Below are 14074 nucleotides of genomic sequence, written 5' to 3' on the forward strand. Positions count from 1 at the left end.
ATGAGAGAGAGCTTGGGGCTTTCTCAGAATTTAGATTTCAGTCCTCTAAAGAATTCTCTCTTTGGAAACAAATATACAACATCAAAACAAAAACTAACAATTGTTTCTTTTAAAGAGACACACAGGAATTTAAGGACTGGGAGTGCGGTTAAGGCCTCCTGAACTCTTAAGGCAAACAGGCAGGCTATCAGGGTGCCATGAGCTGGGGGGTCTGAGGTAAAAGCGGGCCCCAGTCCCAGCAGCAACAATCAATCCCTCACTCTTACAGAATACCAACACCGCACAAAAGGACTATTTTCTCTTAATCAGCAGAAATTTTTCCTTAATATATGAAAATCAGTCAGTGGAAAAGTGTGTGGGCCTGATAATGCCATGATCAAGATCTACGGCTTGGAGAAAACCCAAACACAAATAGACCCCACAAAACCACAATCCCCCTGTGCCCCAGTATCTTTATGGATAAGAAGTCCTAGATTGTCTCAATTCAATGCCTCCTACAGAACAGCATCATGCGAGACTCTCTGGGCCTCTCCCAATGAGGACAAATCCCAAGACTTTGCCCCCCGCATGATTCATGAGCCTGGGACCATGTACCTACACAACTTCTCAGGTGTTGGCTGGCTATAGGTATAAATCTCCAGGTGGAACAGGGGCCTGTGGCCCCCAAAGGGAGACCCAGATGAGGGCCCAGTCCCAAGACTCCTAGCTGGAGGACCCAGGTGTGAATATGAGTATGGACCTTCTTTCCCCAGGGCTTTGGCGTCCCTGGGCCATCAGAGTAATGGACCCTTACAGATGGTTACGGACATGACCTTTATTTACCAGCCAGCACCAACAGCCATGAACACAAGAAGCAAAGGCACAGGCATGTTTCACCCCGAGTTCTCTGCTACTCTCCACACACACAGCATCCTTCCTCACTCATCCGCCTAGACTTTCCAGTCCCACGCCTCCAAACCCCACAGCCTTTGCTTGGATGGCCCCTGGATTCTTAGCCATTCCTTGGTACCAATGGTGGAAGAGGTGGCTTGGGAGAATGGGTGTCAGGGAAAGAACTCACAGGCTGCCAGGGCCAGCCGACAGCCTTCAGTGATCTGCCCTCTCTGGGATTTAGAACAAAGTTGGCACGGTTTCTGCTGTTACCTTCATTTCTTTCTTTTGGTTTCAACTTGACATCTTTTATTGCTTGACTCATATCTTTGTGGAGTGTCTCGAGTGCTTTATTACAAATGATAAACACGGTAAGTAAATCTTTAACGGGGGTTAAAGGAAAGACTGTTATATTTATGGCACCATATCACAGCACAGTTTTTTCTGCTATTGTTTCCCACAGTCCCTTGCATTTTCAAGAAATGGGTAACAGGGTGATTTCTCGTAAATTCACTCGTGCACAGAAAAACATACATCTTACTTCAGCCCCAGCAATTTCCTGCCTCACCTCTCCCGAGTCTGTCTTCCTCATCAGGCCACAGAGGCAAGGTCACAGGTTCATGTCTTCTCATTTGTGGCTGCTCTTGTGCTCAAAAGGGACTGGGGCAGGAAGGCGGGGCCAAGGAGGAACCCCACCATGGAGGTCTCACTGGCCTCTGCACAGGTAGCTTTTCCCATCTCTCCCCAGGCTGGTGCTGGCCTGAGGATGAGGTGGACGTCTTCCTGGGAATCTCCAACCAGGGCCCGTTCAAAGCAAGCAGAGCAGCTAGATCTTTTGACCCCAACATGGGCTGAACAAGTCAGTTCTGCTCTTTATTAGAACAGGTGCACACGGATGCTGCTATCTTCCAAAATTTTGACCAATTTTTCTACTGGTTGTTTGTTCATTGAATGATTGATTGATTGATTGATTAAAGTTTATTTGTTAATTTTGAGAGAGAGAGAGAGAGATAGTGAGGAGGGGAAGGCCAGATAAAGAGGGAGACAGAGGATCCTAAGCACACTCCCTGCCAGCACAGAGCCCGACGCAGGGCTTGATTTAAGAACCGCGAGATCATCATTCTGAGGTGAAACCATGAGTTGGATGTTCAACCAAATGAGCCCCCAGGTACCCCCTTTTAAAAAATTTTCACTCAAAACATAAATAGCTAACAAACAGGCAGGCAGCCTTATTATTTCGACTATTGTTTATTTATCAGGAAGATATAGACCGTGGAAGTTGCACTGAAATGACTCATGTCCAAGCTGTGAAAGAATATAAACGACTCTTTGGAAATACAGGGAGAGGCCAGCGTCTCTCTCACCCTCTGCAAGTTCACCATATCTGCAGTTAGTAGGACAGCGGGACTCCTTATAAAGACGGCTGTCTGTAAGACGGTGGTAACTGCTGCCTGTCTCCCTTTTGACAGTGTTTCATTTAACTATAATAAGACACCACAAGGGTAAGGCAAAAGGAGGCAAACTCCAGGCAGCCAGTACGAAGGAAGGGGAGAGTTGGCAATGTGGCCAGAGTTTGACCCAAAACTAGGACAGGCTTCCATATGCCCTGGAGGAACCCTACAGACCTAGTACTGGTGGGACAGCCATAAGTGGTGCAATGTATATATTTTTTAAAATATATTAAAGTCTCTTAAAGTTGTTCTAAGATCATTCAGCAAACAAAGAAGACCAATTTCAAAAAAAAATGTCTACTAAATAGTAGTAAGAACAGTGAGTCTGTGACACTTAGCATAAGCTGCTTCCTCCCTTCAAACACACACTCAGCTCCTCTGGAAGGAAACTGCATTCTGGGAGGTGTGGCCAAGAAGCTGGGGCTCCCTGTCCCCTCAGCCTTCCAGCAAGAGAACAGTATCTTTGGAGGAATCAGCTGGAAGTCAGTAGGTTTAACCACCGGGTATAGTACAGACAGAGTGGTTAGGGAAAGAAACACACAATGGGGCTAAGACAACTGTCAACTCCCGGGACTCTGCAGGCCCAGGCTGCACCCTCTGAGGAGAGACACCAGAGGTTTCACCCTGCAGGGAAAGCAGACTTCACTGGGAGAGTCCAGCCAAACATGCAAACCCCCTACACAAAGTTGCAGTGAAGCACCAGAGCAGATATCCTTGTCTTATCTCTGATCACAGGGACAAAGCTCTCAGCCTTTCATCAAGTATGGTACCAGTGGTGGGAGTTTTCACACTGATTTCCTTCAGTTCTTTCAACATGCTTAGAACTGCTCTCTGGAAGCCCTGTCTTTGAATCCAATATCCAGGGCCTCTGCCAGGCAATTCCTGTGGCCTGAGTTTTTCCAGTATATGGGTCACACCTTCCTGTTTCGCTGTACATCTTGCAGGTGTTCTTAAAAACTGGGCATTTTAGGTAACATGGTGTAGTGATCTGGATACTGATTCCCTTACTGACTTTCTAGGCCTTGATTTGCTGCTGTCTGTGTGTCCATAAGAATACAGAAATTGCTTTTTTAAACAACAAAATAGAAATTCTGCAGCGGAGGGGCGCCTGGGTGGCGCAGTCGGTTAAGCGTCCGACTTCAGCCAGGTCACGATCTTGCGGTCCGTGAGTTCGAGCCCCGCGTCAGGCTCTGGGCCGATGGCTCGGAGCCTGGAGCCTGTTTCTGATTCTGTGTCTCCCTCTCTCTGCCCCTCCCCCGTTCATGCTCTGTCTCTCTCTGTCCCAAAAATAAATAAAAAACGTTGAAAAAAAAATTAAAAAAAAAAAAAAAAAAGAAATTCTGCAGCGGAAAAGTATGACTGAAATGAAAATTTTACTAGTGGGGCTCAATGATAGATTTGAATGGCTAGAACAAAGATTCAGTGAATTTGAAGATGTAATAACTATAAACACACATGAACTTCACAATTGAGCCCCAAAACACAGGAAGCAAAAAATAATGGGCGTGAAAGAGAAATAGACAATTCAACAACAAGCTGTAGACTTCAATGTCCACATTGAACAACGTGTACCACAGATAATCAGAATGTCAAAACAGAAACAGAAGATGTGACCCACAGATAAACCAACTATACCTAACATTACAGCACTTTACCCAACGAAGTAGATTATGCATTCTGTTCACGTACACAGAGAACGTTCTCCTAATATGACCAATAGGCCATAAAATGGGCCTCAATAAATCTAAGAGACTTGAAATCCTAGAGTATAACAGGGGGTAAGCTCCTTTACCTCAGTCTTGGCAATAATTTTTTTGGTTTGACCACAAAAGCAAAGGCAGCGAAAGATAAAATGAACAAGTGAGATTACATCCAACTAATACGCTTCTGCCTGGCAAAGGAAACCATCAACAATACAAAAAGGCAGCCCACTGAATGGGAGAAAGTATTTGCAAATCGTATATTTGAAAAAGGGTTAATACCCAAAATACATACAGAACTCACATAATTAATAGCAAAACCCGAGAAATTTATTTTAAAAGGACAGAGGAAGTAAACAGGCATTTTCCCAAAGAGGACACACAGGTGGCACATAGGTGCATGGAGATGTGCTCAGTATCACCATCATCAGGGGAAACGCAAATCAAAACCACAATGAGGTATTGCCTCACACCTGTGAGAATGGCTATCATCAAGAAGACAAGAGGTAACAAGTGTTAGGGAGGATGTGGAGAAAAGGGAAGCCTTGTGCACTGTGCATGGGACGCAAATTGGTGCAGCCACTGTGGAAAACAGTATGGACGGTCCTCCAAAAATTATACGTAGAATTACATTGGATCCAGCAATCCCACTTCTGGGTATTTATCCAAAAGAAATGAAAGCAAGATCTCAAAGAAAGATCTGCACTCACAAGCTCCCTGCAGCATTGCTCACAATACCCAAGACGTGGAAGCAACCTAAGGGTCCAACTATGGGTATGTATGTATATATATATATATATATATATATATATATATATATATATTTCTGTGAAAAGAAAGAGGAACATCTTGTCATTTGCAACAACAGGGTCGAACTTGAGGGCATTATCCTAAGCGAAACAGGTCGAACAGAGAAAAACAAATACTGTATGATATCACTTTTATGTGGAATTTTAAAAAGCCAAACTGACAGAAATGGAGAGTAGAACGGTGGTGACCAGGGTCTTGGGCATGGGGGGAGGGGGAGACATTGGTCAAAGAGTACAAAGTTCCAGTTACAAGATGAATAAGTTCTGGGGACCTAATGTGCAGCACAGTAATTATGGCTCATCCCACTGTATCATACCTTAATAGTTACAAGAGAGCAGATGATCTTAAATGTTCTCACGCAAAACGAGTAATGGTAAATATGTGATGTGATGCAGGTGTTAGCTAATAATACTATGGTGGCAATGATTTTGCAATATAGAGTGTATCAAATCAACACATTGCACCCTTTAAAATTACACAGTGTTACATTTCAATTATATCTCAATAAAGCTGGATAAGGTGTGGGGGGATAAGGTGGAGGGCCATGGGTTAGGTATCTTCACTAGAGAGAATGAACTGGCAAGACTGGCTAAAAATCACGCCCCAGAACATTAGCTTCAGATTATGTGAAAGCCCTCACTACGCATGGGGAGAGTTGACTCCAGAAACTGTAAGTGAGTTAGGCAAGATCGCAGAGTTGATTCCAGAACAAACCAGGTCCAGGGCACATAGCACCATACGCTGTTGTAGCCTTCTCTCCACACAATGTCTGGCTATTTTACTCACGGCTATTTTCCTCTCTCATGACCTCCTGAGAGGAGAAACAGACACTTCGGTCAGAGATACCAACTTGAGGCTAGACTAAGTCTCCTATGAATTCCATCCTCTTCCTGCTGTCTGATCTTTAATAGCTGAAAAGACCTCTTTTTCTTTAGGAATGAGGAGATGGCAGAGAGGACCATTTGGTGGCCTTGTCCACACTGATGTCCAGTCAAGGATTCCTCCCTGATTCCTGGGGAAGGAGACTCTCAAGAAGCCATTTTCTAGGAAAACACCCAAAAAGCAAAACGCAAATGGACATAAGAGTACTGGGCAGAGGCCAACATTGAGAACAGGCCTCAGAAATCTAAACTGCCCTTCATTGAGGTTACAGCCTCTCCCAGGAACAAGATGTGGTGCCACAGCGACCTTCGGAAAGGATCAGCACAGTCCCAAGCAGGGGGTGGGTCATGCAGTGGAAACAATGCCAAGGCACCCTTCGCTGGCCCACCTGGCCCATGTCCTGTCCCTTTAAATCGGCACCACTGGGCCCTCCCTCCCTGGGCTCTGAGACTTCCTCCCTGTGCTGTGCTGGCAGGAACAGCCTCTGTACTCACAACCCAAGGCACAGCACCAGGTCGCGGGTTTCTGCAGCCAACAGCAGAGCCTGTCACCACTTCGGCTCGAAGGTGAGCACACACAGGGAGGAAGGGAGCCACCTGGGGCAGAGGGGAGTGGAGGAAGTGGGGGGATTAGGGGAGCTCTAAGGAGTTCAGGGCCTGGTTGCAGCTCACTGAGTAGGCACCTGCATTCTACTACCTCCCAGGAAGGGGAGCGGGATCTAGAAAGAATAACTTCACCCTTGCAGGCTTTTCAGGGAGCTCTGAGTTTCAGAATAAGCAGGTGAAGAAGAAATGGTAAGCATCTTCTCCAGCCGTGGAGTGCGCACACTTTTACTTGGGACTGCGTACTTCGTCCTGCCCTGCTCCTCGCCTGGTCAGAAAGGTGTTTGCTAGAAGCACTGCCAGGGCTGAGCACACTGGAGAAGGCTGCAGACACTCCCTCTGAGGGCATGTGCAGCCAAGGAGAGAGACATTTCTGAGGAGAAACAAGTGAGTCTAACCTCAGAACACATCGCAGAGTGGAAATCGTGTCTGTGAGCCGAACCCCACTCACACCCTCCACCTCCTCAGCCCTGTGCACCCCCAGGGACTTGCAAGAGCCAGCAAGAGTTATAAACATGGTCTTCAGACCTCTGCAGTACACTTGCTTGTGTGTCCTTGCACATCCCGTCCCCCGCCCAAGCTGCCCAGGGCTCTGTGCGCTGGGAGCCAGCTTCATCCCCACACACTGGCTATGAATGAAGGGCTTGGACAGGATGAATGGCTCAGAAACTCAGAGCAGGGACCCGATGCATTAGAATCACTCAGGGGGGTGGGGAGGGTGCCTCAGTGGCTTGGTCCATTCAGCTTTGAGCCCTGGGATGGATTCTGTGTTGTCAGTTCAATGTCTGGAGCCTGCTTTGGATTCTTCGTTTCCCTCTTTCTCTCTGACCCTTCCCTGCTCGTGTTGTCTCACATTCTCTCTAGAAAATATGTAAACAGTAAAAAAAAAAAATTTTTTTTTAAAGAAATCCCTCAGGAGGAGGGGGAGAGATACCGTTTTTTAAGTTTATTATTTATTTATTTGTTTGTTTCTTTGTTTCTTTGTTTTTGAATCAGACATGTGAGCAGGGGAGGCACACATGAAGAAGAAGGAGAGAGAATCCCAAGCAGTCTCTGTGCTATCAGCACAGAGACTGATGAGGGGCTCAAACCCACAAACCATGAGATCATGAGCTGAACCAAAATTAAGAGTCAGACACTTAACAGACTGAGCCACAAAGGCACCCCCTTTTTTCTTACCAAAGTACAGATCTATGAAACAAAAGGTCAAATATATATTTTAAAGACTCCCATAGATACTTGCAAAAGGCAGCAGGTTCAGGGCGCAGGGGATTACATAATATCTAATCGCATTTAAGATGCTACGAGTCTCCATGTTCTACATCAGTCAATGACTCCAAGCCTCTAAACCCCAGATGTCAGCTCTCAGAAACTCTGGAAAAATTTTTCAAATCCCATCCAAACCATCGCAAACCTTTGAGAAGTTCCATAAGGGCGAGGAGTCCAGTGGATTTCCTAGAGCACACTTGGTCACTTCCATCATTGATAAGGACTTCTTGCTTTAGCTAAATTCTTGTTCTTTGCACTGAATCTTCTGCCTGTTTCTTCAGTTCTGCTGTGCAGTCAGTTATGGGAGTTTGCTAATTTTTACACACAAGATCACTACTCACCTGAGGCCTGTGGGATCAACTTTACCAAGGCCTTTGGGGAGCTGAAAGGGGCGCTACGCAGAAGACAAACCTGTCATCTAACGGGTCAGAGACAAGTTATCAATCAACCCTTCCCTTTGCTTGTCCTTGTGTGTTGCCCATGGGACACAGCACGGTCACCCACAGTAGCCAGGTGTTGCCATGAAGAGGTAGCATTTGAAATGGATGGCGGAGCACAGACAGGACTCAGACAGAAACGTGGGAGAGAAGGAGTGGTCATGGGGGTGAGCGCACAGGTGGGCTGGAAAGGCCCTGAAACCTGTCCTCTGCGGAGCAGCTGACCCAGAAGGGGAGTGAGTGGCACACAGGGCTGGCGAAGCAGACAGAGCAGAGCTGCGCCCTTGTGACCAGGTCCTCGTGAGATCAAGCAGACTCCATCGCTGAGTGGCTAGCTGTAGTAAATCCTGCCGGACTTGGGGTCATCGCTTAGTTTGAGAGGCCTCAGATTCGGGGCAGGAACACCAGGAGCCGGAAGGGAGTGTCCCATCTCTCCAGCACACAGGTCATATTTACACAAATGACACAAGCCGAATTCTTTGGTCTTCGGAGAGCAGATCACAGGTTCTTCAGATCAGCACGGGAGATAGGTATCTTTCCCAATTTTCAAAAGCAAACTGCAAACTCTCTTCTTGTCCCCCCACCCCCACCCCCGCCCATCCCCGGCCAACCGCCCTAAGGTGGTTCCCTAAGTCACTGAGCACAATTTCTGATTCTCAGGGTTTTCCAAAGTCTCCTTTGGCTGTGGAATCTTCTGGGAAAACTTTGTGCCTACAGTTAATGCCACTGACATAAATTACCTGGGAAATTCCCAGCTAAGGCTCACTCACTGACACAGAGGATGGGTTATCACTTCCACTCTGTCATTTGCATTCAGGGTCCCTGAAAGGACCAACGAGGCTCACCAAAGGTTCTCATGGTTTGGTTCCAACACCAACCAGGTCCTTCCGGGGTTCCTCCCCAAATTCTGATGTTCAGGGAAGGGCAGGAACCATGACCTTTCATTGGGATGTCACCAGCTCTTTGGACCTTGCCTGAGCCACCTTAGGTAGTTATACCTATTCGATAAACCAACGAATGATTGAAGGAACGAAGGAACTAACACGTTGTGTTTGGAATTCTTTCAGGTGGGCATGGGAGGACGCAAGATGGCCAGAGATGAAGAGAATGCCTATGGTAAGAACTGATCTCAATATGTACTTGCCCCTAGGCGTCAGATCTGGGTCCCAAGGCCATGGGCTAACTCAAGACTGAACAGACACATAGGGGCACCTGGGTGGCCCAGTCGGTTGAGCGTCTGACTTCAGCTCAGGTCATGATCTCGCAGCTCGTGAGTTCGAGCCCCACGTTGGGCTCTGTGCTGACAGCTCAGAGCCTGGAGCCTGTTTCAGATTTGTCTCCCTCTCTCTCTGTCCCAACCCACTCGCATTCTGTCTCTGTCTCTCTCAAAAATAAATAAACATTAAAAAAAAACAAAAGACTGAGCAGAGACAAATCCCAGACATGTCCCCATGCTGGGGTGAAACAGCTAGAGCCCCAGCTTTGCATTTTTGCTGGACCTCTGCCCCTGACCTACTGAAGGATATTAAGTGCCTGACCAGACTGTGCCTTGGGTCCAAAGGGTACAATGAGGATAATACATCTACTCGATCCCCACGGAAGATGTGGAGGGTTGAGATCATGGACTGGAGGGAACACGGTTTACCAGGTAGACTGTGTCCGTGAACAAGGATGGAGGGTTAACTGTGTCTTACTGGAAGCAGGTTTACTAGAGAGAAGAGGGAGGAGGAGGGGAAGGGAGGAAGGGAAGAAGGAAAGAGATCCTGTCATCTAATACTCTGAGCAACCCTGGGAGACACAACTCTCTGTCACCCCTCCCATTACGCAGAAGACGTTGAACGCTTAGTCTAAACTCGCCCAAGGTTCCACAGCTGGCACATGCGGGGCTGTGATTCCAACCCGGGGTGTCTGGGACTCCAGACAGCCCTTCACTCCCAGGCCTTCTGTGCCCTCCCGCATCTCCTCGCTGGGATGGCCCCTGGGAGAAGTCTGGCAGAGGCCTGGGAAGTCGTCGAGCACGGAGCAGCTCTGCAAGGTGCGGACGACCAGAGGCAATGTCAGCTGAAGTCATGGCCTGCGACCATCGAGGGGGACCCTCCAGAGCAGTGTGCACCCGGTGCCGGAGCATGGACTGGGGGGCAGGTGCACGCACTGGAGCCAAAGATGGAAAAAAAGTGGCTAAAGATGCCCCCGGAGTCGCACAAGCTCTCACCAGAGCGCCTGCGAAAGGCCTGTTGGACAAGCAGAAGCGGGAGGCATCCTTGCCCTCCTCCCTCAGGAGGCACCCCGGAGCCCCGGTGGAGCCGGACGCGCGCTCTCAGGCCTGCGGCCCACGCCTACTCTGTCCTCACAGGTTCCGAAGACTCGGAAGACCAGCAGCCGCTCGCGCAGGAGCGCAGGCTCAGGCTCATCCTGGCCGGCAGGACCGGAGTGGGCAAGAGCGCCACGGGCAACAGCATCCTGGGCCACAGGCTCTTCCCGTCCAGGCTCGCGGCCACCCCGGTGACCAGAAGCTGCGCCCTGGGGAGCCGGAGCTGGGCCGGGTGGCGCGTGGAGGTCACCGACACCCCCGACCTCTTCACCGCCCGAGGCCGGCACGCGGACCCGGACTGCACCGAGCGGGCCAACTGCTACCTGCTCTCGGCGCCCGGGCCGCACGCGCTGCTGCTGGTCACGCAGCTGGGCCGCTTCACCGCCCAGGACGAGGAGGCTGCGCGCGGCGTCCGCGAGCTGTTCGGCGCCGGCGTCCTGGCGCGCGCCGTGCTCGTCTTCACGCGCCGGGAGGACCTGGAGGGGGGCTCGCTGCACGACTACGTGCGCGCCACCGACAACCGCGCGCTGCGGGCCCTGGTGGCCGAGTGCGGCGGCCGCGTGTGCGCCCTGGACAACCGGGCGGCGGGCGCCGAGCGCGATGCGCAGGTGGGCGAGCTGCTGGCGCTGGTGGAGCGGCTGGCGCTGGAGCACGACGGCGCGCCCTTCACCGACGACGTGTACGGCCTGGCGTGGGCCCGGCGCCACGCGCGTCCCGAGGACACGCTCCGCCTGGTGGCCGCGCGGCTGGCGGCCCGCGGTCTGGGGCGGGGGTGGGGTAGGCAGTGGGGGCGGGGGCGGCGCTGGCTGGAGGCCGCGAAGCGGGGGTGGCCGCTGGCGCTCCTGCTGCTGGGGGGCGCACTGTTACTTGTCCTGCTGCTTCTCCAGCGGGGGGCTCCAGGCCCAGATTGAAGGAGCTGCCCTTCCAAATGCGGGGAGCCTGGAGGGTAAAGGGGCTGGGTCAAGGCGCTGAGGGGAACTTAAACCCAATTTCAAAGGAAACCTGGAGTTTCAGACTGGGAGTCTTAATGACTCAGGACGCCTTGGACACTGTATCGACTTTGCAAAGGCTCAAGTTCACTTTTAGCATTCAAATGTCACTTTTGACTATATGTACACTATTCAAATAAATGCGGTTAACTTTCAAATGTCCTTAATTCATTTTAGTAGTTTGGACGTATTTTTCCTTCTTGAAAAAATAGTGCATTGACTGGTAGTGTTTTATATAGAAAGTGGATTCATGGCAAAGGGAAACAAACATTTTTGTGCGTGTGTGAGCATTTATCAAAACGTAGACACTGCCTTAGTTCGCTTGAGTTGCTATTAAAAAAAAAACAACGGGAAAGCTCTCAGTTTTTCCCCATTGAGGATGATATTAGTTGTGGGCTTTTCATAAATGGCCTTTATGATGTTTAGGTATGTTCCTTCTATCCCAACTTTCTCCATGGTTTTTATTAAGAAAGGATGCTGAATTTTGTCAAATGGTATTTATGCATCGATTGACAGGATCACATGGTTCTTTTCTTTTATTAATGTGAGGTATCACTTTGATTGATTTGCATATGTTGAACCAGCCCTGCAGCCCAGGAATGAATCCCACTTGAAAATGGTAAATAACTCTTTTTATATGCTGTTGAATTTCATTTGCTAGTATCTTACTGAGAATTTTTGCATCCATATTCATCAGGGATATTGGCCTGTAGTTCCCTTTTTTTTTTTTTTTTTTTTTTTTTTGCTGGGTATCTGTCTGGTTTAGGAATCAATGTAGTGCTGGCTTCATAGGATGAGTCTAGAAGTTTTCCTTCCCCTTCTATTTTTTGGAACAGCTTGAGAAGGATAGGTATTATGTCTGCTTTAAATGTCTGGTAGAATTCCCCAGGGAAACCATGTGGTACAGGACTCTTATTTGTTGGGGGATTTTTGATAACTGATCAAACTCTTTTTTTCTTCCGGGTTTGAGTTTTGGAAGTGTGTGGGTGCTTAGGAATTTCTCCATTTCTTCCAGGTTGTCCAATTTGTTGGCATATAATTTTTCATGGTATTCCCTGAGAATTGCTTGTATTTCTGAGGGTTTGAGATCAGGATCACGACAGGGATGTCCACACTCACCGCTGTGTTTACCATGGTGTTGGAAGTTCTAACATCAGCAATCAGACAACAAAAGGAAATCAAAGGCATCAAAACTGGCAAAGATGAAGTCAAGCTTTCACTTTTTGCAGATGACATGATATTATACGTGGAAAACCCGATAGATTCCACCAGAAATCTGCTAGAGCTGATACATGAATTCAGCAAAGTCACAAGATACAAAATGAATGTACAGAAATCAGTTGCGTTCTTATACACCAATAATGGAGCCACAGAAAGACAAATAAAGAAACTGATCCCATTCACAATTGCACCAAGAAGCATAAAATACCTAGGAATAAACCTAACCAAAGATGTAAAAGATCTGGATGCTGAAAACTATAGAAAGCTTATGAAGAAAATTGAAGAAGACATAAAGAAAAGGAAAAACATTCCATGCTCATGGATTGGAAGAATAAATATTGTCAAAATGTCAATACTACCCAAAGCTATCTACACATTCAATGTAATCCCAATGAAAATTGCACCAGCATTCTTCTTGAAGCTAGAACAAGCAATCCTAAAATTGGTATGGATCCACAAAAGACACTGAATAGCCAAAGTAATATTGAAGACGAAGACCAAAGCAGGAAGCATCACAATCCCAGACTTTAGCCTCTAGTACAAAGCTGTAATCATCAAGACAGCATGGTATTGACACAAAAATACACACATAGACCAATGGAATAGAATAGACACTCCAGAATTGGACCCACAAAAGTATAGCCAACTAATCTTTGACAAAGCAGGAAAGGATATCCAATGGAAAAAAGTCTCTTTAACAAATGATGCTGGGAGAACTGGACAGCAACATGCAGATGAATGAAACGAGACCACTTTCGTACACCATTCACAAAAATAAACTCAAAATCGATAAAGGACCTGAATGTGAGACAGGAAACCGTCAAAACCCTAGAGGAGAAAGCAGGAAAAACCTCTCTGACCTCAGCCGCAACAATTTCTTACATGACACATCTCCAAAGGCAAGGGAATTAAAAGCAAAAATGAACTTTTGGGGCCTCATGAAGATAAAAAGCTTCTGCACTGCAAAGGAAACAAGCAACAAAACTAAAAGGCAACCAACAGAATGGGAAACAATGTTTGCAAATGACATATGAGACAAATGGCTAGTATCCAAAATCTATAAAGAATTCACCAAACTCCACACCTGAAAAACAAATAATCCAGTGAAGAAATGGGGAGGAAACATGAACAGACACTTCTCTAAAGAAGACATCCAGATAGCCAACAGGCACATGAAAAGATGCTCAACATCACTCCTCATCAGGGAAATACAGATCAAAACCACACTGAGATACCACCTCACGCCATTCAGAATGGCTAAATGAACAAATCAGGAGGCTATAGATGCTGGAGAGGATGTGGAGAAACGGGACCCCTCTTGCACTGTTGGTGGGAACACAAACTGGTGCAGCTGCTCCGGAAAACTGTGGAGGTTCCTCAAACAATTAAAAATAGAACTACCCTATGACCCAGCAATAGCACTGCTAGAAATTTACCCAAGGGGTACAGGAGTGCTGATGCATAGCGGCACTTGTACCCCAATGTTTATAGCAGCACTTTCAACAATAGCCAAATTATGGAAAGCACCTAAA

General features: G+C 47.8%; 1 protein-coding gene across 1 annotated transcript in view; it reads left to right on the forward strand.

Annotated features, from left to right (window-relative positions):
- The window catches only part of LOC131508389 (uncharacterized), a 44805-nt gene extending 33313 nt beyond the window's left edge, over nucleotides 1–11492 (forward strand). Inside the window, exons 4-6 of the mRNA XM_058723481.1 lie at nucleotides 5978–6279; nucleotides 9089–9137; nucleotides 10375–11492. Of these exons, the coding sequence (XP_058579464.1) occupies nucleotides 5978–6279; nucleotides 9089–9137; nucleotides 10375–11243 (1220 nt within the window). The 3' untranslated portion in view covers nucleotides 11244–11492. The remainder of the gene's footprint in view (nucleotides 1–5977; nucleotides 6280–9088; nucleotides 9138–10374) is intronic.
- The last annotated feature ends 2582 nt before the right edge of the window (nucleotides 11493–14074 follow it).

Source organism: Neofelis nebulosa, chromosome 4, assembly GCF_028018385.1.
Source record: "Neofelis nebulosa isolate mNeoNeb1 chromosome 4, mNeoNeb1.pri, whole genome shotgun sequence".
Lineage (NCBI taxonomy): Eukaryota > Metazoa > Chordata > Mammalia > Carnivora > Felidae > Neofelis > Neofelis nebulosa.